Below are 13,054 nucleotides of genomic sequence, written 5' to 3'. Positions count from 1 at the left end.
TCACTGTCCCACAGCTGCAGGATTCAGATTCAGTGCAGAAAAATTCAATGCAGCATTAGTAGGTACGCGTCCTGCTGTCTAGAGCCAATGCTATCTCAGCCTTCAGTCACCTCCATAGTTTGAGATGACTGAAGGAATAATGGGTCATCTTTCTATTGGGAGCGATAATTTGCATATCTAAATTCTCAAGCAGTGCCAATTTCTACTTCTTCCAGTTGGAATCTTATTCCAAAAGTCTGATGTAAACATATTTATTAGTCTGCCAGTTGTATGTGATAATATTTGAATTGACTTTACAATATGTAATAGTGAGAATTACTATTTTGGGTATTTTTTCCCATCCATATCTGTACCTAATATGACTTGTAATATATATAATAATTTGCAAGAATGACCAGGCCTATTTCATTCTGTGTCATTTTGACTCATCATTTATACCCACTGAATTCTTAGCTTATCAGAATGACTCAGTACACAGGTAGAAACAGGATCAACATCAGCCCTTCTGACATCATGATATTAGTTTAGATATCATAAACAGTAAATTTAAGTGCAGGAATAGTTTTAGGTAAAAAAAAAAAAAAGAAAAATTATTTTCATTTTACAATAAGTCCTCATGTATTTCAAACGATAGAAAAAAGGTAAGAGCAATTCTAATAGGAACAATAGGAATGCCTATGATTAAATTCTAGTCATACAGTAATCTCTACATAGCATGTGTAAGGTAGAGGAAAGGAAGAAAAAAGTTTTCTTGATGCATGATTGCATATTGGATTATTTAAAGTGACTGATTCTTATCCAAGGCTACTTCAGTATCATTTGTGGCTTTCCAGATGAGCTCAGTAACATGCCAGATTTGATTACTGTGCAGTAAGACAGCATGACTTACACTTTTATAATGAGTGCACTCGCTGATTAATGGTTCATTGTACAGGAAGAACGCACAGCTGTGTACGTGTTTCTTACTGCAATATCTTTTTATTAAAGAAAGATATTTGGATTTTCTGATTTCCATGATTTGATGCAGTTGCTAGTTTAGTGGCTGACTTGGCTTTTGCCATGGATTCTCAGACACTGTGGAGCTGATTGGTTTGAGTTTTTTTAACCTATATGTACTTTCTACCCATGAAAGAGTGATAAAACATTAGACTACATAAACATCATTAACAAAGTTGCTTTTAGAGGAACTTCAATCTGATATTTAAACCTGAAAGTCTGCCTCTTTAAGCAACATTCTCTCTTTCTTTAAGCATTGATGCTGTGGCTTCTTAAGTTCTAAATTTTTTTTCTGTGAATGAAGCTTGTTTTTTTTTTCTGATGTGGAGGAGGAGAATAAGACCAGTGAAAGGCAGATTAACTACCCCATCTGAGAAAGAGCAGAAAAACTGGCAATATGTAATTAGAGAACTATGCAACCAAATTGCTTTCACCAATGACATCTTCATGACTATACTTTTTTAGTTCCCTATGTAGTAAATCTCTGCCCATAATCTATGCAAAGTGTGCGTGGAAAATTAAACTTTTAAGTGAAACCTCATCATCTCACATTGCCATTTGCATATGCATTTTTAAATCCCATAAATATTTTGTTTTATCTAAGGATTTATTTATGGTGTAGAATGGACCTCTGTGCCTGAGTTTAGCCTGAACAGACTTTTGCAATTTGACCTTGGAACTAGCTACATTGGATGTGTTACCTCAGAGGAGGCCTGACATCCTCCTACAAGGAAGGGTGTCTGCCATCCAGCATCCACTGCCATCCCAAGAGTCACAGAAGGAATGTGGTCTTGTCATCTTTTATTCTCTGGTTCTGAATGTCATGCTATTACTCTTGCCAGATATTTGTGTGATCTAGTCACAAAGATTTGGATCACACAGGTACAAACTGATGGTCCTCTGAGATCATTGAGTCCAGCCATTAATCTAGCCCTGTGAGTCCACCATGAAACCATGTCCTTAAGCACCACATCTACATGTGTTTTTAAACACTTCCAGGGATGATGATTACACAAGTTTTCTGGGCAGCCTGTTCTAATGATTGACAACCCTTTTGGTGGAGAATTTTTTCTAATATCCAGTCTAAACCTCTCCTGGCAGAACTTGGGACTGTTTCCTCTTGTTGTATCATATGGTGCTTGGAAGAAGAGACCAACCCTAAGCTCCTTTCAGGTGGTTGTAGAGAATGATAAGGTCTTGCCTGAGCCTCCTTTTCTCCAGGCTAAACAACCCCAGCTCCCTCAACCTCCCTGCTCTGGACTTGCTCCAGCAACTCAACATCCTTCTTGCTGTGAGGGGCCTAGAACTGGACATAGGATTCATGGTGCCAAATACGGGGTGGCAATCACTTCCCAGGTGCTGCTGGCCACACTATTGCTGGTACAGGCCAGGATGCTGTTGGTCTTCTTGGACACCTGGGCACATGTGATGGCTTCCAGATCCATTTCTGCCAGGCAGCTTTCTACCGGGCTTCCTCCTCACATTATCCCTATTTCAGGGTGGGACCTTCCCGGGGGCCACAGGGAGAGCCCAGCCCGGCCGGGCTCTCTCCCAGGCCTCAGGGCCGTCCCTGCCGGGTCTCTCCTGCCCCCGGCCCTGCTCCCGCTGTCCCCTCGGGGCTCGCAGGGCTGTTTCTGGCTCGCTTCCCCCGGCTCAGCCCTGGCTCTGGGCAGCGTTTTGCCCTCCCTTGCCCAGGCTTTCCCCGGGGCTGAGGGGCTCAGCCGTGCCCTGCGCTGGGGCCGCTGCAGCCGCTGGCACCGCCTGGGGCCGGCCTGGGCAGCGCTGGCCGCTCACAGAGCAGAACACTGAGCCCAGCTGAGGGAGAGGATGGTCTCGTCCGGATTTACAGAGTTGTTGTTTATTTTTTTTTAATTGAGATGAAGTTTTTAGATGCTCTTAGAAGGACAGGGGAAAAAAAATTAAAGGGTCAAACTCTAGACAGAATTTTACCAGCGCTTTGGAATACGGGAAACCATGAATTATTTATGTCTCACTTCCCAGTATGTTCCCAAAAGGCTGGTAGTATTTTCCCTGTTCATGTCTATGATCGCCTAAGATTTTAATTCTGTTCTCTCAGGAGCATGTTTATGCTCTGACTTACAGAATTTCATCTGTGTTTTTGTGGCACAGATAGAAAATAGTGTTGCTGTTGCGGAAATTAAATGTAGCCAAGTTACTTCTAGCAGTTTCTCAGCTATGGTGTACTCTCTTAAGCTGCTTAGCTTTTCTTTTTCTTCTTGTACTCCCTCTAACTTTCCTTTGTTTTTGGTGCTAAGTTCCCAGGAGTGTGGGTCAGCCAACCTACTTTATGATGAAAAATGAAAAGTATTGGGGTGGCTTTTTTAGAGAAGGGAAGCCAGAGAAGAAGGAAAGGTACCATGGTCATTATCATTACGTGGGAAAATGCTTTTTTGAAGACAACTGGTGAAATTATTAGGTTTTTTGTGCCCATGCTGAACGGTGGAGGAAACAGGGAGATTATATGTATTATATTAAACAGCAAAGCAAATTTTCTACTGATAAGGCCAGTGGAGCCTGGAGCAGAGGGAGGTTGCTAAGAGAGGCTGCAGTAAGAGAGGCTGCAGTGAGAGAGGCTGTGCAGAACTGGTTCTGCGTGCTAAATATGTGAAATGACAAGAAAAAATCTGATTTGTCTAGAGATTTGGTAGTGGACAAGGGGTGCAGAGGCTCATTTCAACCATATTTTATTTTCTAATTCTACAGTACTAGCAGTTTTAGGTCCCACTGAAACCTGAGAATGTAAAATTTCTTATGATGAAGACTGAGCTAAATTAAAATTCATTTCTGAACACATGTGCAAATGTGAGTGCTTGCTATGTTGATGTTTGCCGTTGAAACGCTGTTTTATGTTGCTAAGTCATGTTTGGTTTTTTTTTTAATCTACTTTACCTTCAGTACAGTACTGTCTCTGTAGCTTGTGAAAATTCATTCTGTGTTTCCTTTCCGTATGGTATCTCTCGTACAAGTTTATGTAATGAACAAATAACTGTTACAGTCTATAATGTTAACACTTCAGCTGGATATCCCAGAGCTGTAGATCCAGGGACACTGGGCTACTAAGTGCTATTGGCTGCAACCTTTCCCTTTGAAGAACTATAGTAACAAATGAACTCATATGATAGATGTTTGAAATTACATTCTGTGTCCAGAAAAAACATTTTAATAGGGGCACAAAACATTCCTTTCAATGTCAGAAACATTTATTTTGATTTCTCTGTTTCTATGTTTCTAGATGAAGAGGACATGTGCAGCATGCCTTTTTTTTTTTTAATCTTCCCCATTCTTTTAATATCTAGACTTAAAAACAAACAAACAAAAGTTATGAAAACATGCAGTGGTTGCAGAATGTTAGCTACTGTCCAGATATTGAACCTATTTGAAGCAAGTACAATTTATGACAGTAGTTGATTGTGTAATCAGGGGTTTTTTTCCCATTTAAACTAATGCTTGCAAATGTAGACTAATAAAGCAGTTATTGAAGTGTTCTTTGGTAAAAACAAAGAGTTTAAAAAAAACTTACAGACTAAAAATTAAGATTTACTGAAATTGGATATAGCCCTAAAAGAAGTTAACAATAGCAACAGGCAGCTGCTGCCTGTGTCTCATGGATGTAATTGTTTTGATCTCGCATAAAGTGTTGTTGTTGTACCAGTAGCATCTTTTTGGTCGCAGAGCAGATTCCCCCCGTTGGCCACGCAGCCCTGCAGTCACTCCCAAATACACTTTAAATATTCTGGAGCGTTTGTGCTAGGGCAAACATTCTGTGTAGTCCTGGCCTCCCAGTCTTGTTTACTTTGCTGGGTTTTACCTCCTCGGGCGAGTGTTGTTTATGGAACAGCCGATTCAGCAGAGCCTCCCCGCCGGGGTCAGGCAGCCCTGGGGCAGCGTGGGGATGAGCTGAGCAGACAAGGGGCTTTTCCCAGAGAGCTCCCTCAGCATGGCACCGAAAGCAGGGTGCAGCAGGGGTCTGCTCCCAGCCAGGGAGCCCGAAAACATTTCCCCAGGCGCCTCATTCACTGCTTTGGTTGAAATAAATAGGGCAGGAGATCTTTCTCCTTTTTAATGCCTTTATTAAAAACTAGCTCGGATGGGAAGAACTGACGGGTCACGCTCACGCCCGCTGCTGCTTCCAGGAGTGGCATGGAGGAGGAGGAAAGGTGTAGCCATGATGTTTTCTGAAAGATCCTTTCCTTAGGATTTTTTCTCCTGAGAAGCTGAGAGGCCTCAGGAACAAAATGTAAACAATGGTTATCTGGTGCTGTGGAAGACAACAGGTGGATCTGTGATTGGTCTCATGTGGTTGTTTCTAATTAATGGCCAGTCACAGTCAGCTGGCTCAGACGCTCTGTCCGAGACAAAAGCTTTTGTTATCATTCTTTCTTTTTCTATTCTTAGCTAGCCTTCTGATGAAATCCTTTCTTCTATTCTTTTAGTTTTAATATAATATATATCATAAAATAGTAAATCAAGCCTTCTGAAACATGGAGTCAAATCCTCATCTCTTACCCTCATCCTCGAACCCCTGTGAACATAGTCACAGAAAAGTGCAGCTTTGTCCGTTGGACTGCAGGCAGAACTACTACTTCAGCCATCACGAGAGCAGCACAACATTGCCCGTTGCTTGGGGTTGACATTCCAGGTCCTTTGTCCAGCTGACATCTTTGAGGTTAGGGTGAGGGTAAAAAGGGTCTTAGCGGATACTGGATTCTGTTCCTCATATTTAGACATCACTCTGGTCCGTCAATTCCATGTTGGCTCATTGTATTTAGAGGTTTTTGTTAGGTTTGGTGAGTGGCTTCTTCCTTTGCATGCTGGTTCCGAGGTCATTTGCATGCCAACTCCGATGTCCCCTCCTCTTCTCTTCCAGGAAGCAGCAGGGTGCCACTCGACAAAAGGGGGAATTCTTAACCATCAACAACAGGTAGTTAACAAAAACAACAGGAGATTACAACAACAAACAGTTAGAACTCCACCCTGGCAGCAACTAGCCCAACCTGTGAACTCTGCAACCTTTTTAAAGAAATGGGCAGATGCAGTTCTTGGAGCCTCATGCTGCTGTAGTTCCACGTGTCCCCCTGGTGAGTTGCCCCGAGCAGGGAGCACAGCTTCCCTGCGCCTGGAGCCGAGTGTATGCCAGGCAGGTGGGACTGCTGCTGCACTTGTCCTTGCTCGTGTGCTTGAATCCCCTGGGCTCCTTCAGACTTTGCAGGCTACGGAGCTGATAGCAAGGAGTGTTGCATCACAGTGATTTCTGCACAGATCACTCTGCAAAATTAACTATCAGACAACAAAATCAATTATTAGGCCATTTGTAATTTCTTTTTTTGGATGTAAATAGCCACACAAAAAAAAAACCCTACTTTTGTTTCTATTATGATAATGTAATTATTAATTTACTAAGAAAATATAATAACTAGATGGTTTGAAAGCAAGGTAACAGAATAAAGGTTTATATGTGTGTGCCTGCATGTCTTTTCTCTCTTTACAAGACAGCAGCAGGTTTAATTATATGTCACAAACTAGTTAAATTCCTGTAACAGAAGTCAGTTCTTTTGTTAAAAAAACCCAAGAAAATGTAATCCAAGAAGTCCTTTTAGATTGAGGTAATGGAATTGTTAAGAAGTTTTGTTCGGTCTGCTTGTACTTGTGATAGAAGAAAGCAGGTTTTCTATGTTCCCCCCAAGGAACCTTTCTTTCTCCCCAAGGTTTTCTAGTTTAACTTCAAGTAGTGTTTGTGTCTGGAGCAAGGGTATTACCAGAGCCAAAGATTTAGTATTTACCATTGTCAGCCAGATTTGCTTACAAAAAGTAAGCTCTATGAAAATATGTAGCTTCTTTAACTAAAATTATATATTATCACATTCTTCAATATATAAACTAACCTAGCCTGAGATTTAGGGAGATTTTTCTTCTAACAAATAACTGGCTTTTTAATGAATAATCTGTGCTTTTATGTTTTTGTCTTGCATATGTGTGCCAGTGTCTCGAGCTTCAGGAAGCTTTGGAAAAATGCTACCCAGCTGGGCTAGCTGTGTCTTCTTGGGCAGCACTGTGGCTTCAGAGACAAAGCTTTATAGAATGTCATTTTCCCTTATTTTAGAAATCTAATTTCCATGGCAGACTGATGCAGGGATGCCTGGGCTGGGTATTGAGTTTTGTATTTGTTTTTACCAACTACCCTTTCCTACTGTTTTCAGCCTTCTCACTTCTTCAAGAAAAAGCTGTATTATTATATTTTAGCAGAATAGAGCCAAGGCAGGAGTTTTGTTTCTTATGCAAGTGGTGGCTGCTCTGAATATCCCCGCTGCTCTTTATGAGGCCCATCCAGCTGGCAGCCTGTGGGCCACTTCTCTTGCACAGAACAATTCTGGCCAGCTCCCACATGAACATGGTTTTATCCTATCGTGCCTGTGCATAACCATGCAAGCTGCCTCTCTGCTCCTTTACTTCTGGAATGTGGCACAACGTGTCTGCCTCTGGAGATGTGCCTATAGTGACATTTAAACAGAGATACTGCACTGTAGCTTACCCTTCAGAAAGATAAATCATTCCACAGTCACACCACTGTTTTGCCCTCTGAAAAGAAATGCTAGAAATGCCTTCAAATGCCAAGACTCTTCTTTTTCTTTTTCTTTTTCTTTTTCTTTTTCTTTTTCTTTTCCTTTTTTTTTATTGGTAAGAGATCTTAAAAATGGCTTAGCAACTGGTGTGCTGTTTTTCATAAAAATACTCAGATAAAATGTTGGCAAAATTAGACTAGAAGAAAGAGTATGAAAGTTACCTAGGCTTAAAATATAATATATGTTAAATAAACATGTGTGTTAGCAAGTAAACACTAGATAGCTTGTATTTCTCTCATGTATCATTTGCTGGGTTTCTGTTTGCAAAGCATTTCATGATTCATTACTTTCATGATACTATAATTTTATGTTGTATGCTGCCACTGGACTACTATACAAAAATCACAGCTATAAATTATTTGAATCCTTCCAAATGTACTGCTGGTAACTATGTCAGAGTAAGACTGGGAGATAAATTAATTTTTTTTTAATTCAGAAATTGTTTATGTTTTAAATAAGTAATATATTCTAAAGTACAGAACAGAAGCATATTCTATAATTTTTACTTTAAATGACTGTTATTCTTGTATTTATATGAGTTTGCTATTTATCAGGTTTATGATAACAAATCCATTGTTTTATTTCTCCATGAACTGCAGAAACTATGCCTGTTCCAGACCAGCCCTCGTCTTCTGACAAGACAAGTTCCCTTAGTCCTGTGTTGAACACATCCAATGGAGATGGCTCCGAAACTGAGACAACCTCTGCCATTCTAGCTTCAGTCAAAGAACAGGTAGGCAAGTGATGCATCTGTAGGCTGGAAAACAACAGCATGATTTACTGGTTTGTTTTTTTTTTTTTTCAAATGTTTCATATTTGGTATCTGAATAATTTAGTTCACAAATACATATTGCAAAGAATCTTAACCATTTCTTCATGCTTTAATATACTTCTGTAAGCTTTCCTACAGTATATTTAATATAATTTAATTGAATTGCTCATTTTATTCTCCACTTTCACACTTTACTGTGGATGGTGGTTTTCTGATGTCTCTCCTTTTATTGTTGGCAGTCTGCATGTGGAGTTACAGTTTACTGGCATGTAAGAGTTACAGAGAAATTGTGGCAAAGATGTGTATTGTAGAATTTTTAAAGGATTAGTAAGAGCCCTAGGTTTTTAAAATTTATGTACATCTTTTTAGGGGTTTGTGTAAAACCTGATGTGAGATTATTTCAGGGCAAAACTGGGTATAGATAGAGGCACTCAGTTTTGGATGATTAAAACAAAAATATTAGAAATTTTCAAGGAAAAGCTCTTCAGTGTCATGGTCTGCTTGATGCTAATAAAACAGGCCTGGACATTTTAATGTAAATTTTTGTGGGCAGAATATCAGAGATTTTGCTTTTAATGCCTTTTTGTACTTTAGGGGATGGTTAATATTTCAGTTAATGCAAACAATTGGTCTCTGTCACTACCTCCTTTGGTTTGACAGCATCAACAAGGAGAGACATTAAAATCAGCTGCTTTTAGGCAGCTTTCTCCTTGCTGAAGGTGTTTAAATTGGTTCTTCCTTTATCAGGTACTGATCTTTCCCTGCCAAAGACATTCACTGGTTCTTGATTTAAATTAATGCATGAGTTCAGCTTATGATATCTCTCAGGACTGGAGTAATAGCTCTTGAGTCTTAGAGATCTTATAAAAATTTTAACATCACTCTTCCTTTTTTTTTTTTTTTTTTTTTTGCTATATGCCAGTTCTCTCTTTTGGGTGGTAGAGGTTAGTCATATTTTCTGTTCTGAAAAGAGGATTGCAAAAATGAAATGTTATAATGTGGAGCTTTGTCTAGAGATTTGTGGCACATCATTGGAATTGAAAATTGCCCATGGTTTAGATGTTTGTATTCTCTTCCATGTCAATGATATTTCTTGGGTGTGTGCCAGTGTTTCTGCCTGTGTCACTGCATTATTTTGTAGAAAAGTACCTGCCTTACTTTCTGACTCTTTGATAGTGAAAAAGTATACAGGGAGATTACATAGATAGAAGTTATATGTGTGTTGGAGTGTGACTCACAGTATGGAATAGTGACAAGAACTTCTCTGTTTGGTGTTGTGATTTTCACTAGTTTATACCCGGTTATGTGTTTTACAAATGATCCTTCCACCCCTATAAATCAATTGAGTACCAGAGGAAATTGCTGCTGAATCCACCAGATGAAAGGGATTTCAAGTGGTAATATATTAGCAGACTTATTTCTGATTCCTGTGAACCACAGCAGAAAGGAGCCTGTAATAAAGTAGTTCTGCATTCACTTATCACCAAGAACAGCCTAGCCAGCTAACCTAAGGTACTGCAGACTAAAAAGATAATGTCTTGAACTATTGTGATACAAGGTACCAAAATTTAACAGGTGTTCTCTTAAGGAAATTTGCTTCTTGGCAGATATCTCTAGTCACACCTATCTTGAAGCTGGAAGACTATAATAAGCTCAAAACCAAGTAGTAGTAATAATAATAATAATAATAACCATAACCATAATAATAATAACAACCATAGTAAACATAATAATATTACACTAAACACCCCCCACCCCCAACCTGCTTCCAGCCTTTTTCCCCACAATATTGTTTTGACACACTTCCGTTATTTAATGTTCTGTTGGAAAAATTCTAGGAAATGCCATAGTCCTAGTCTTCAGACAGATAAAATACATTGCACTGATTCTCCATTGTTGGAGTAAATTAAGTTAAGTTTCTAACTGACCGTTCAAATGGGTAGCCACCTGCTCTTTAGAAGAAGGAAAGAGTTACTTTACTGTCTGGTATGTGATTTTGCTCTGCATGCTTTTTGACTGTAGCCAAAAATATAACTGGAGTTACACAGATACAATTATTCAAAAGTACTGTCAAAATTGAGAAATTAAGGTGTTTTTCAACATATCAGTCATAATTAGGATGGTTTTCAACTAATCAAGTATATTACATTTTCTTTTTCTCTGCCGATGCTTAGCTTTAAAAGGTTTCCTTGCATTTTTTCTCTTGGAACACTTGGGGTAACTTCATGTGTTACTTCTCATAAAATAAATAGAACATTGTCACTGAGTGATGGCAATAAACTATGGTATCTATGATATGGAAAAAAGTAAAAGGTGTTTGCAATCTTTGAAGAGGGCAGGATACATTATAGGCACAGAGAAGTGGTATTAAATGTTGCATTTATTTGTTTTACTTGAATGTCCTATATGAAACTTAAATGATATATTCAGAAAATTTAAAGTTTTGCTGTGCTTGGTTTGAAAAAGAGGTATCCCTGTGCTGTCACATTTTGAGGAACTGATTTATTGGGTCTAAAAAGTTTATTGGGGCAAAAAATTGTGCTTGATATGCGAAATGTAAAGTGACACACATGATTGTCCTGACTCGATAAGAAGATTTAGCCACATGCTGTTCAAGCTGAGGGTATCTGTCAAAAGAGAAATTTTGCTGTTGAGGAGTTAGGTTGATTTTGGGAAATGCAAATGCAAAGCACCTTGCTTTGAAATACAGGCCATTTCATTTGTGCTTTACCTCTGGACAAGCGTGCTGATTCATGTTTGGGTTTCAGACTTCAGAGATGCTATTCAGAACTGATAGATAAGGAACTTGAATCCATTCTTTATCCCTTGCTGTGAACTTTCTTAAGGTTAGACAGCGCTGCTGGAGGCAAGGTCAGGATTATTCAAGATGTGTCTTAAGAAACCATGAGATGCCAGGCAGTGATCTTTGGCTTAGCTGTTTTTGAGCAGTCCTTATGAAGAGAAGTAGTAAATAACTTCTGTGAAAATGAAAGCTGTTGTTTTGGGATTATTTTGTGTGGGTTTTTTGTGTGGGTTTTTTTTTTTTTGTTTTGGTTTGGTTTTTTTTTGGTTTTTTTTTTTGAGATTTTTAGACAGTATCAAGTTCTTTAAAGAGAAATCAAGCAAAGAGACATAATTTTAGTTTTCCATTAAATGTATGAAGGAGTTTTTTTCTTACGATATACTGGCAAACACCTTTGGCCCAATGCTTCATACGTTTTAGAAAACATGAGGACATTTCTCTTTGCAGTTTGTCATCTGGTTTTGTATCTGTAAATACGGGAAGACTTCTTCAACAAAAAGTGAGATATCAGAACTCTTAATTTGTGAGAATATATGTGATAGATGCAACTATTTCTGCAAAAAGTATGATGTGCCTCTGATTGGGAATTTCCACCAGCAAAAGAGACTTCTGAGCCCACTTGTTAAAAAACATCCTGGGAAGGGAGCTGTTGTTGATGCTTTTTTGAAGGTGGAAATAGCTGCTGGGGAGCCTTTTGAGTAAATATGTAATGAAGCTGATGCTTTTCCTGGAAGTCTCCAGGCATATGTAGTTCACAGTACTTGGTTCTTGGCATACAGAAAACTGCTCCCTTGGAAGCTGAGCAGGATTGCAGTGACCTAGCAGAGGCTTGTTTTGGCAGATTTTATTTTTATAGGAACACTTGGAAAAGATGTGATAAATTAATTTCCTAGCAGTAAGATCCAACTTGAAGTATGGGCAGCTTTTTTCAACTCAGAAATAGTATCATGCATCTCTTTTATTTTCTTTGTGGCTCTGGATTCCTTTAGCATCTTAGTAGTAGGCTGTTTCAGAGAACAACTTTCACTTTCAGAAAACTTATGCAAAGAAAAAGTTGTGCCAATGTTAATATTTCTTTTGAGTCTTTTTTATACATACCTATTTTGAATAAAGATACTCATTTCCAGTTGCACCCTTTCAAGAAAAACATTTAGACTAATCTTTTGAAATATTTCTCACACGGTTCAAATAAGTATTGATTGATATGTACTTTACATCATATTGCTGATTGCAGAGAATACAGAAGTCTGGCTTTTATGGTTGCTGGTGGCTTTTGGTTTGGGCTTTTTGGGTTGGGTTATTTAGGATTTTTTTTTGTCTTTGCAAGATGCGTTTTGTTCCTAAAATGGCTTATGTTACTTTTAATATTTACTATGTTTTTCCACTAGAAAGCTACTTGTTTGTCAAGAAATTATGATTTGAAACTATGTTAAAATCACATACAGGGCAATAATTACTAAGTGTTATTATTCTTGTCAGTATTAAATAAGGGCAATATATCTGACTTAAGTAAACTTTTACATTAGGTGTTAGTACCCTTTGGAAACAGGGTTATGTATGCCATGCACATCTTATATAGGTACATGTAAGTAAGTAAAAACTGCAGTAGTTTTTTTTTTTCTTTGGTCTGCCAGGTTAAGTTTCAATTCAGACTATATCTTTTGAGGTCTTAAGTCCAGAAGAGATGTAAAATCATCTAGTCTGACCAGCAGGTCATAGCATTTCCTAGAGTCATCCAAGTTTTGGGCCCCCAAATCTGATTACAGAATGACATATGCACTGTTTTCCCTAATATTATGCATGCCATATTGTAATATGTAATATTCACCAAATAAAACTCAA

The 13,054-nt window shown here is 38.6% G+C and overlaps 1 protein-coding gene across 1 annotated transcript in view; it reads left to right on the top strand.

Annotated features, from left to right (window-relative positions):
- The window catches only part of CTNND2 (catenin delta 2), a 635,688-nt gene that overhangs the window by 113,074 nt on the left and 509,560 nt on the right, over positions 1-13,054 (top strand). Inside the window, exon 2 of the mRNA XM_014307661.2 lies at positions 8,237-8,370. Coding sequence (XP_014163136.2) covers positions 8,237-8,370 — 134 coding nt within the window. The remainder of the gene's footprint in view (positions 1-8,236; positions 8,371-13,054) is intronic.

The sequence above is a fragment of the Geospiza fortis genome, unplaced genomic scaffold (genome assembly GCF_000277835.1).
Source record: "Geospiza fortis unplaced genomic scaffold, GeoFor_1.0 scaffold281, whole genome shotgun sequence".
NCBI classification, from domain to species: domain Eukaryota; kingdom Metazoa; phylum Chordata; class Aves; order Passeriformes; family Thraupidae; genus Geospiza; species Geospiza fortis.
This window is presented reverse-complemented; position numbering and strand designations above follow the sequence as displayed.